This window comes from Meleagris gallopavo, chromosome 20 (assembly GCF_905368555.1).
Source record: "Meleagris gallopavo chromosome 20, MGAL_WU_HG_1.1, whole genome shotgun sequence".
In the NCBI taxonomy this organism is placed as follows: domain Eukaryota; kingdom Metazoa; phylum Chordata; class Aves; order Galliformes; family Phasianidae; genus Meleagris; species Meleagris gallopavo.
The window spans coordinates 10506796-10518576 of NC_139423.1; the positions used below are offsets into that span (position 1 = coordinate 10506796).

Here is an 11781-nt window from a genome sequence, read left to right on the forward strand (position 1 = left end):
CTTTTGCACAAAATCAAAAGATGTCCAGATCCAGCAGACTCAGGCCTAGCATATGTCAATTGCTTCTTGAATTAACCGTTACAAAAGCTATCAGCACAAGGTAAGCCCTGCTAACAATACCTAAAAGAGCATTAACTACTGGCAACTACCAGAAAATACTTGAACATTCCTAGGACCTTAGAGAATGCATTGGGTCTGCTGAGTAGACTGTTATGTAATCTTTCACGTTCATAGGTTTCACTGCAACCTCTCATCTTCCCCAAGAAAACTCAAGAACCACAGCCCTGTGGAAAAAAATAATGAAAAACATCACTGTCACTACCTTGCAGTGTGCCGAGGGAGAGACAGCCTTTCTCCCTTTCAGGCAGGAAAACTGCAGTGGTAAACCAAAACTTGGAATCCTCATCATCATTGCTGAATACATCCAAAAAGAAAACTCTTTTTTTTATTTTTGCTTTACATTTCCAAGCATCTCCCGTTTGATACCATGGCAAACTGAATGTTTAACAAAATGAATGTCTCTTTATAACTTAACGTTTACATCAAAAGGCATTCAAATACAAAGTATTAAATTTGCTTTTGTAACAACAATATTGGTGTTTCTAAGAAAGACTGACAAAAAGAACCCAACCCATAACCATAGGCAAGTAGGTCCAGTATTTTGCAGTTTGCCTAATCAAACATTTTTGGCTCAGCAGAACATACACAAAAATCAAAAGAGAAAGCAGACTTCTATTTCCATTTCCACTGCTGGTTGGTTGGCTGAGAGCTCTCAGGGAAGCCTTTCATTTTCCAACAGTCTTCCCACTGCAACTGGGGAGTATGTTTATTTGCTTACCACACAGAAAACTAAGAATTGAAAAACATAAAGTGCTGTAGAGAAATAGCTACAAGTTCTGAGTACTATTATTCCACAGGGGAGGGAAAAAAAAAAAAAAAAAAAAAAAAGAAAACTGATTATTTTAAACAAGAAGTTTATTTAAACAACAAGACGCTTTACTAGAAGGGAGAACTATCTAGGATTTTTTTTTTTAAAGAGTAATTTACCCCTACTTAGACAGATTGCTCTACAATGTAACAGCTACGTACAAAAAAGTTATAAAATTGTCCTTGGTTTTACAATGATAAAAGAAAAACATTGAAATTATCCGATCAAACAAAGTATGTAAGGTTTTTGTTTTTAAACAAGGAGAGCAAAATAACTTACTGGAATATAAAGATAAAAGTAGAAGGAGCATGCCACTAATGGAGAAAGGGGCATTTTCACAGAACCAGTTTGTTTTCCCACCCCAACTCCATTAAATGTTGATCAAAACATACCATTGGCCATTTAGTTAAAAAAAAAAAAATGCGTTTTGTCTGTGCACATACACCAGTTACCTTATGTACAATAGAAGAAATAGGAAAAAAAAAAATCAAGAGAGAGAAGAGAGAAAACTATACTGCAGTAGTCAGGATGTGGCTGAACCAAGTCTTATTTTTCTAATTGTGAACGTGTTGCCTGTGGGAGCACAGTTCTGGAGAGGAAAGTAGCAGGTTCTTTTTTTGTGGTTTGTTTTTTGTTTGTTTGTTTTTTAGTAAACTCCTCCTGTTTGTTGCTGGAACACATCAATTGTATCTTCATCCTCCATTTCCAACTATAGCAGAAAAGAGAAAAAAGGCTTTCAACTACTATAAGCTGGGTTGTTTTCACATTTCCTTTCTTCATGTTTATTTTTTATGCAACTTATCCAGCCCAGCCCCACTCCCCTCCATCATCATCATCACTTTGTGCATTTAACCTACGTCACCATGATTCAAAAGCAAAGAAATGATGCGGAAATAAATGCCAGCGGGTAACCTGTCCTAGAATTAATTCTTGTACATAGCTTCAGGGCGCACTGCAGAATTCCTATGGAAAAGATCAATGTTTCTAATACTTTCATTTTATTGTCTGCTTTGCCACTGCATCTTCTTTCTCCTATTTAATTCCTCCATTTACCTGAGAACACTGCCACAATTCCATTTTGTTGCTGTTGTTCAAATGTGCAAATGGCTTCGGCTACAGCACTAAAGAAAGCATACTATGATTAAAGCCCCTAGGCCAACCAGGCAGCAGAACAGACAATCAGTAATTACGAACAAATAAAGCATTTTATATGGTCAACAATGTAACAACCTGCCGGTGAGAAACGGCAACACTGCATTACTGTAATTCGTGTTTCACCCTAAGGTCTGCAGTTCTGTTCCTGGGATGCGTTACCTACTGACAAAATCTGCACCAAGACTAGAAATACAACTCATGTTAGTTACAGCAACTTTTTCAGACAGTCTCAATTTCTGCTCCAAGAAATCAAATTGGTCTATGGCATTCAGTGCAGGTATAAAGAGACTGATCTTCAGCTTCGGGACAACGTGGGGGGAGAGAAAGGCACCGTGTTGCTTTAATTCTCAGCACTTGAAGTTTGAAAGTTCCATAGACTGTGGCTATAAGAAGCACACTCTCTGGAGAATCTGCTATAAACCTTTTAAAAATAAGTCTCTTATTTTGTAATGAGTAGTTCTAAAAATCACATAAAACTGTAAAATTCTATTTCAATGCAGCTAAGTGGAACAATACAGAAAAACAGTTAAGTGACAGTGAACCACCTGGGTGTTGGAATGGCCTTTGCTTTAACCACATTATAGACTACCTGAACTCCATGATATTCGTTAATTTTATACCACTGAAACACAGCTTCAAATTACAAATAACAAAAAATGACTTTTGTGTTACAAAATGCAAGTTTACAGGCAGGGTCTCTGATAACACCCTGGCAAACCTTTATAAAAAAAATAAAGTTACTGCTTCAGGAAAAACTCAATTCTTACCTTTCTGGTTCTTATTTCAGAGCTGTGACTCAATAACCTGGCAGTCTTACAAGATTCACCATCTACTAACATTGTACTTCACCTCTATTGCTACAATGATACAGGCTCGCTATGCAAAGCACACAAGGAGTCTCAGATCTCATTTCCAACAGTTCTAAAGTAGTTCTATCAAAACATCAGCAACAACTCTTGAAGCAACTTTCAAATACAGCTCTTTAGTTTTGCTTTCTGCTTACCTGTGCGGGTGTGTCTGTTTCATTAATTGGCTGCCCATCGAACCGGAATCTGATTTGCCTCATCGACAACCCCTGGGCAAAGAGAAGCAACACAAAAGGAGGTACGTTTTGTAGAAACCACTCACTGCTTTTCTCTTTAACTTGTTACTAGAATTGTGGTACAGTCTCTAAAAGCCATCATTCATGATGCATAAAGCAGTTTTCACACCCCCCTCATGCACTGATTTTAAAGCATTTCACTACAAATCCTTGCAATCTGTTTTGCATTAAATATTGTATTGTGCCCAATTACTAAGAGAAGCAGCGGTGTCCACCCTCTGACTGAAAGTTACAGTAATTTCCAGTATACAATTGTCACCCCAAAGGCTAAGATTTTTATAATGCTTTGTAATAATAATTGACTGGGAAAAAAAAAAGTAGATACAACACTTTGAATAACAAGTGTTGAACAGTAACACTAAGTACAGCTTTTTTGCTCTTTCCCAAAAGCAAAGGTACCCCAAAACATTCTCCCAAGAAAGCAACAGCTGCCTATTAGCATAGGACAGTAGCATAGGATAGCCAATGGCAATTTTTTGACCTTGAACAAGAAACCAACAGAACGAAGTTTCTCCATATACAGGTGAAATGAACTTTTCAAAGAAGTTAATCTTCTAAACACCAGAAATTACTACAGAGCATTTTGAACCAGTATCTCTACCACACACACTAGCCATTTTGCTGTTCCAACCCACAAAAGATTACTACTCATTCCTGCTTAAACCAACGGAGAAGTTTTTGTGTCCCCTCTCTCTAAAGATACAGGAAACTCACGGGGCTTTGAAGTCAGCGCAGTGCATTGCATGGCTCTGCTTTGGCACCCCTCAGTTAGAAAAGGAGCCCCAATTTAGCCATGCAAGAACACACGTAACACAGAATAAAACTTAGCCTAATGGTGATTTTTGGGAAGTTTTTAAGGAAAAACTTAATAAAGAATATTACGATGAGCAACATTTCTGTTAAGACTTCATAGATCACAGTGAAGACATTCTTCTAGATTCTGCAACATTCACTCAAAACATCATCTCATTTAGGAAAAGAGGAGGCTACATGTCAGGACAGCAACCGGTTTCTGCAGAGCTGTGTTCTCAGACTTTGCGTTTCCTAAAATACACGCTGCCTATTTAGAAACCTTTGGGTTTCTTTGCAGGTTCTCGAGGACTTCTGAGCTGAATAAATGCTAGCTGAAAAAATACTAAAAAGCTGTACCTTTGTGGATATTAATCTCACCGAGAGTATATTTCAGTATTATTTTAAGTGGGGGAAGTGGTCTTAAAGAGTCTTGATCTTTTAAACATATAATTCAAGACTTAGTCCCTGCCATTTTCATCTACTACATGCAATGTCTTTTCCTTATTTAAAGTTGCTAAATTCTGTTATAATCAGCTTCTACCTCTGTAAAATCAAACCTGAATTTCACTGCTTAAGAATTTTAATAGAGTATGCATAATCAGCAATATGAACAAAGTCTGACTTTCAGATTGACAACTAGATGGCATCAGGAGAAAACAAGCCTCATCATTAAGCACAAATGCTCCTTCCTAAGGCAGACGTTAAACACTTTTAGATCTTGAAACGCTTATTGACATTCCCTCATCTTAACAGGGAAGCATTAAGCTAACGAATCAGAACTCTATGAGCAATCCAGTAGTTAAGTCAGTGTTATAATACATGCTTATCACCCAACTCTCCCTAAGTTCTTTCTGCACGTTCCTAACTCACCCTTTGCACTCACAATTTTGAGACACAGAGCAACGGCCCCCACCTACAATCCAGATTTCACAAAGATAACCCACCTTCGTTTAACCCATTTCCTGTCACCACTCTCAGTCCTTTCTACAACAGATCCTAAGAACAATACACCCTCACCACACAATTAGTTTCTGTTAAGCTTCTTTCATTCTATATATTTACACAGTTTAAGACTTCACCGTTTTCATCCAGCCCTTAGGAGATCCCCTCTCCCCAAGAAAACCCTCTGCTGTGTTCAGGCAAGATCCATACCTGTCGTTCACAATAGGCTTTCATTAGTTTACTAAGTGGTGTATGCCTCTTAATCTTAAACTGCACCACAGACCCATCTTGCCCTGCCACCTTCAGATTAATGTGGTCATTGTTTTCAGTCTTCACTCCTTCCTGTTGAGGAAATTAAAAAAAAGTTTTCTTAAAAGCTATGAAACGAGAAGTTCACATTTTATCAAAGGGCAACAGGTCATTAAAAAGGAGGAAATAAAGTTATTGTTACAGTTGACCAACGTGAAATGTTAAGTGGGCAGCGCAACTCGGGCAATAAGTAACAACAAAAACTAACAGAGATGAGCGTTGTCAATTCCTGAGCGTGGTTCACATGCAAAGTGGCAGAGAACAGCACCACAGCAGGAGTAAAAAAAAAAAAAAGTTATTTCTACCAAGAGCACAGTAACACACAGCACTGAGTTACCCATCAAAGGAGTAAAACCACGTGTGACCGTAATCCCAAACACTGAGGAGGCCATTTCACACTTTATCTCAAACTTTTCTGAACTCTGCTAAGAGACTTCTCAAGAGAAGTTCAACACACTTTAAAGGCTGCGTTTTGAAAAGAAGACGAAGTCTGAACAGCAGCAGCTTTCTCCTCCATAAAGCACTTCGGAGGCTCCCGCAGTGCCGTCTGACGCTGCTGCTCCACACCGGAGCCCCGCGGGGTTTTACAGCCACCGCCTGCCGGGGTCCCGCAGCGCACGGAGCGCGGCCGCCATGTGACAGCTCCGCACCGCCTCCCCCATTATTCCTCGGAGTCCGTTTAAAAATAGAAAAAGGAAAAAAAAGAAAAAAAAAAAAAAAGAAAAAAAAAGAAAAAAACAACAAAAGAAAAAGAGGGGGAAGGAAGAAGGATTAAAAAAAATAAATGGGAAAAAAAAAAAAAAAGCAGCCCGGGGCAGCGCTGTTTGCCGGCTGCGAGTTCTCGCCGCGGTCGGGTCTGTCGGTTTTATTTTCCCGTCGAAAGCCGAAGCGCAGCGCGTTACCTCAAGGCCCGGAGCCCCGGGGCGGACGGAGCACGAGAAGGGCCGGGATGGGGGGATGCTGCGGCGGCAGCGCGCGGAGCAGCGGGTCCGGCCCCGCGAGGAGGAGGAAGGAGGAGGAAAGAGGAGGAAGGAGGAGGAAGGCAACGGCAGCAACCGCCTCCGGCGCTGCCTCTCCCTGAGGAGGGCGGGCGGGCGGGCAGCCCGCGTTCCCCCCCCGCCGCCCTTCCCGGCGATCCTCCGCCCGCCCCGGCCGCGCTCCCCCGGCGCCGCTCCGCGCAGGAAAATGGCGCGCAAAGGCGGCGCGGCCCTGCCCGGCCCCGGCCCCGGCACGGCTCCTAGGCCTCCCGCGGCCGCCCGAGGGGCGAAGCCGAGAGGGGAAAGGGGCGGGGAGGCGCCCGGCTCACCTTGGGCTTCTCGTCGGCCATGGCGAAGTCGGCGGTGTCCGGGACGCTCCGAGCGCTTCACAAAGGGGGGGAAGGATCGACCGAACGCGGCGGCGGAGAGAGGAGGGAGAGAGAGGGAGAGGGGAAGGCGGGGGGGGAGGGGGAGAGCGCGCACGCACCGCCGCGGGGCCGCGCCTTGCCCCGTGCGTGCGCGCGCCCGCCGGCCTCTCCCCCGCCCCCCCCGTGGCGCGGCCCCACCGCCCATTGGGCCCCGGCGGGCGGAGGGGGAGGGGAGAGGGCGGGGAGAAGGCGGAGTGGGGGGGGAGGGAGAGCGCGCGCGCGCCCCGGCCGTTACATAACGCGGCGGCGGGAGGCGGAGCGTGCGCGCTCCCTGCCGGCTGCCCGCGCGCGCCCCGCCCGCCCGCCGGGCGCAGCGGGCCGTGCCGTGCGGCGGGTATTGTCCTCCTCAAAATGGCCGCCGGGCCGCGCCGCCCATCCCCCTCCCGGCCGGGCGGCGCCCCGTGTCCCTCGCGGCTCCTCGGCGGCGACCCCGCCCGGCTCCCCGGTCTCCCCTCCGTTGACCCCTTCCTACCTGCCTCTTCCACCCCAGCCGTAGCGCTGGATGCTTTGGGGCTGGCCCGGGTGCGGGCAGCGTGGGCGCGGGGCAGGTGGCAGCCAGCTACGGCTTTCCCCGAGGAAGGAGTTTGCTGCGGGCTGTGGCGGGCTCTGAGCTGCGAGGCCGGCGCTCCCAACACAAAAGGGGAAGTGTTTGTTGTAGGTAAAACGACCGCAGTCAAGGTTTAATTATTACCTTCTTCAGATGTCCGAGAATGGGAAGCGGCATTTCAAAAAATAATAGTGTATCTTCTCATGTGTTTTACTACGACGATTCCTCCACGTTCACCTCAGTGGCGCAGCACCTCCAGGCATCGCACAGCACTTCGTCTCTGACGCTCCTCCGCCCTTTGGTACCAACGTAACGTCTGCCACCATCGTCTGTCAACGGTTTTTCCACAGCACATGTGGAATAGGCCCCAAACGGCCTTCGTGGAGGCCTGTGGTGCGGGTTGGCCAGGCTGTTCCTGCAGAAAATCCAGGCCTGCAGCGGGGGGATGGGATTTGTCTAGAATAAGCAACTGAAGTAGTGAAATACCAGCTGAACAGAAAATGACCTTACTGAGCAAAGGCTTTGGATTGTTCTCCCTGCAGGTTCAGCTCTACCTCTCCGCCTTTCGGCACAGCCTTTGGAGGGGACACTCAGGAGGTGTTTTGTTTTACTGCAGTTGCCTGGAAATGGAAGAGTAATACCCGCTAGGAGCTGGAAGCCGAACGTTTACCTGAGTCCACAGATAGGAAAATAACACGGCTGCATTCCTACCTGAGATGGTAGCGATGGTGGCACAGCTGCGAGGCTCCCATAAATGGGTGGGCCAGCGTCCCACAAGTTGCAGTGTTCTCTCTGCTTCTGAAAAGCATACACTGAAAGCATAAGTCTCAGCTACAGTTGCATCGAACTTTTCGGTATTTTTCTCTGGAGTCTGTAATTCAATTCTGGAAAATACCAGAGATACTGGAAGATCTGACCCCAGGTAGCAACCAAAATGCTGTTTTAAATTGTAACCTACTCAAACCAACTTTCCCCTCCTACCTGTGTCACTTCCCTTGATTTACCATCATTACTGTTCCTGTCAGTCAATCCTGCTTGTTTCATTACTTGTGGTATTGCTGTTGTATTTATTTAAGCTACTGGAAGGCAAGAAGCTCCTGTATCTGGAGAAATCCCCCTCCAGTAGTTGGGCAGCATGCTACCATCCCGTTTCACCTCCTGTTTCAACCTTGAAGAGCAATGAGCAACACATTTAAACCGCTACCTACTTCTTATCTTTCTCTCCACAACTAAGAAGCAGGACCAGGTGTGAGAACAAGGAAATTGAGCATCTTAAAACCCACTCTATGCTTATACCTCAGACACTGTAGACTGCTTTTCTGAGCAAGACTCATATGGGTACCATATGGGTACAATGCAGAACAAAATACAAGGATGCTAAATTCTGTTTAAAGAAATGCAGCATCACAGAGGAGCGATTGCTGTGTCACAAGACTGAAGTTGGTTGATAGTCTTCGCTTTCGCCATTGCTTTCCACTCCCTCTTTTAAGATCATCGTGTTGCAGACCAGGAGGAGGATTTCTTTGGGAGTGGCTTTGGGGACATGAGATGAAACTGGTCAAGGCTGAGAGCACCATGAAAAAGCTGAATGCCAGAATGAGGTTAACTGGAACATATATTAAGGCCAGCATCACAAATAGAACAAATCTGCTTAAAAGGAGACATGAAAATAAGCTGGATTTTATGAAAACATATGGGATTTCTCTACTGCTGCAGAAGTTGTATCTGCTCAAAAAAAACTGAAAAACAGTTTAAACTGTAGCACCATTGGTCTTGCCACCAATTACAGATTCCCTAATCACAGATGTTTCTACACTCCCAGTTCTTATATGGCTTTTCTTCTTACAGAACAAGAGGAAACTCACATTATGCAGGAGATTCAGTTGAGCTAGCAATAAACAGAGTGCTAAAAAATGCGAAAATAACTGGCTACACAACAGCACTCAGAGCAAGCGGTGGGGGAGATGCCACACTGGGAACTACAAAAGACCCAGTCCTGCAGAGTCCAGGCTGCAGCAGAGCGGGGCAAAGGCAAAGCTTTATTTCTCTCTGAGCTACTTTTTACAGAATTGAAGAGATGTGAATGGGGAAGCATCACAGTTAAAATTCCATCTCTGGGGAAAAAAATTCCCACGTTTCTCAAATATTTCTGTGCCTTGTTTTATTCTTGTATAGTAGTTTTATATAGAAGAAATCTGACTTATCTAGATCTTGCAGAGCACTTACACTTAATTCTCCGCTTTTCTGAAGAGGGCAGGGAACACAGGCATTCAACCTATATTCCCTTTCACAACAAGACTTCAAGAGATTAAGATTTTTAAGATAAGACAGCTGCAGGCAGAGTGCATGCGCCAGTATACATTAGTAAGCACAAGCCTACAAAAGTGACTCCAGACCATTCAAAACTTTATGGCTTTACAATTAGCTCAATGCAAAAATGGCGAGACAATAGTTACTAGAGCTATAAGCAGGAGAGTACAGCTAGGGCTGCCTTTGTCATCCAAATTGTCGCTCAAAATCCAGGAAGAAAACGCTCTGACTGCAGTGTGGTGTTAGAAAGCAGCATTCCTTTATTCCTCACACCTACTGGGTGACTTAACAAAGCAGCACGCTCTCTCGGAGTTGAGGTTCTACATTTAAACAGTTAAGACATACATGTCATTCTTTTCCAATAACTCATTAATATATGTTAATGTTCCTTTGTGCATGTGCAGTTGCATTTAGTTGTATGCCACTTACTTTATCCCCATTTTTCCACCATTAGCTTCTTGACAGAGACTTTTGTCTGACCTTTAGCTGTTTTTCCCCAATCTGGCAAAATTCAATTGCTCGTTAGGCCATAATGAGCAACTTCCAAAACAGTACTTGTGAAAATCCGTGGAAAACGTCCTTGCACCTGGTGAAATGCAAAGACAATTAGTCTATTATGATTCCAGTGCTTCTTGTGAAGCAGAACTAAGAGAAAACAAGGCTGTTCACACACCAACCAAAGTTGAAATTTTTAGAATTAGCACTCATTGATTCCTTTTTGGCCCTTAAACTAATATACTGGATCCCTATTGCTAAACAAATCAACCTATGCCACCTTCTCAGCCTAAACTCCGAAGGGGTGGCTTATTCAGACTTTGGTCTTCATTAATATTAGTGTAGCACTGGGAGCAGAAAAATATTGTCTGGGGACTGCCTGTCCCATGCCTCCCCTTTCATGATGCTTATCTTTCTTGCCTTTTCCCAAGCCACGAGATTACTTTCAAACCTTCTATTTTGTAACTTTTTATTCCCTTCCTCATTAGACCTCAAAGTTCTGCTGCTTTCCTCCATCCTCAGAGAACAGTAGCACTCCCTTTTGGCCTTTGCCTTCAGTGGCTGAACCCAGAGCCTGAACTCTGAATTCTTTTTGAACAATATGTACTTCCATGCTGACGTTCTGGCTGCCAATTCAATACAATTACACAGACTGGACAGGCACAAGAGCCTTTCTTGAGAAAGAGTGCAGGCACACCTCCCTTCCAGATACATGCAGCCCTCCAGCCGACCTTCCAAGCAGAAGCAGAGCTCTTACTGCTGGGTTTTCAAAGATCCTGTTTTGGTTTACATCTAGAGCAATTTTATGGCTGAAGGATATTTTAGATCTAGAACTCAGCATCAATATCCTCCAGAGTCATAACCTATAGGGCAGCACCATCTTCTATGACAGCGGAAGAACGTGACTCTGTGGAAGAGATTCAGTTGCATCCACACCCCCAAGCACGGGACTCTTGCCTACCACAAAGGATGAGCGCTCTTAGATTTGTTCCTAAAGCACGTTTCTGAAGATTTCAAATTCTTCCACCCTGCAGAAGCCATTTCTCCTGCCTCTAACAGCCACCACTTCCTGTTCTCAGCAGGTCAGTGAAGAAGCCACGCTCTTAGCACAGAAAAGCACTAGCTTTATTTGTACAGAAAATGATGGATGCGGTAGCCAATAAAGAGGCGATTTAGCAGCAAAGTGTTGCAGCATTCTTCTTACGAGGTCAGCAAATGACATAACCGATATTGAAAAATTAACCCTGCCCACAGCACGGGGTTCCAACCCCTTTCAACCCAAGCCATTCTGTGAGTGCAGGATTCTGCTCCAGAAAGCACCCAATGGGCCCAAATACCCATCAGTGGAAGAGGGGTTGACTTTTTCCGGGTGAGAATTCAGCAGGACAGCCCAGTCATTTTTCTTATCGAGCGTACCTACAGGAACGGGGCACAAAGCGAGGTGCCTGCAGGCACGAAGGGCAGCGTGGGCACAGCGCCTTTCCGCTCTGCTGCCGGCCCGCCGCGCTCAACGTAACCCTGCAGTAAGAGCTGCCCTCGAGCCCGCAGGAGCCGAGCAAGGCACAAAGCGCGGAGCTCCACAGGCCCGAGAGCCGCAGCTGCACACGGTATCCTCTGGGGACTCATCTACTGCGAGCGCCTTGAATGCGTAAAGAGACCCATCGTTAGAGAGCGACCGCGGCTCGGCTCCGCTCCGCTCCCCCTGCCTCCCCACCGCCCCGCTCCGGGATTCCAGCGGCCCGGCCTTCCTCCACCCCGCCCCGCCCCCTCCCGCCCCGCCGGGGTCTTTCGCTGCC

At 45.5% G+C, this 11781-nt stretch overlaps 1 protein-coding gene across 3 annotated transcripts; it reads right to left on the reverse strand.

The window, feature by feature from the left end:
* Positions 1-957: 957 nt before the first annotated feature.
* SUMO2 (small ubiquitin like modifier 2) lies at positions 958-7586 on the reverse strand. 3 transcript variants are annotated; one of them, XM_085239942.1, is made up of 5 exons: positions 6535-6762; positions 5130-5261; positions 3087-3158; positions 1982-2049; positions 958-1637 (listed from the first exon to the last, which is right to left on the reverse strand). In XM_085239942.1, the coding sequence occupies exons 1-4, from the start codon at positions 6553-6555 to the stop codon at positions 2020-2022; spliced, it is 255 nt and encodes an 84-aa protein (XP_085096068.1). In that variant the 5' UTR covers positions 6556-6762; the 3' UTR covers positions 958-1637; positions 1982-2019. The 3 variants fall into 3 exon arrangements, with proteins under 3 accessions (XP_085096068.1, XP_085096069.1, XP_085096070.1); XM_085239943.1 differs by lacking the exons at positions 1982-2049; positions 6535-6762 and adding an exon at positions 7325-7586; XM_085239944.1 differs by lacking the exon at positions 1982-2049 and having other exon boundaries at positions 6535-6699.
* Positions 7587-11781: the final 4195 nt, after the last annotated feature.

Excerpts from the sequence above, each read along its gene's own strand:
- SUMO2 (XM_085239943.1), bottom strand. The coding sequence starts at position 7,357 with ATGCCGCTTCCCATTCTCGGACATCTGAAGAAG. Across the intron at positions 3,159-5,129 it reads AAGCCTATTGTGAACGACAG|GGGTTGTCGATGAGGCAAAT; the intron begins GTATGGATCTTG and ends CTCTTTGCCCAG. Across the intron at positions 1,638-3,086 it reads AAACAGACACACCCGCACAG|TTGGAAATGGAGGATGAAGA; the intron begins GTAAGCAGAAAG and ends TTTCTGCTATAG.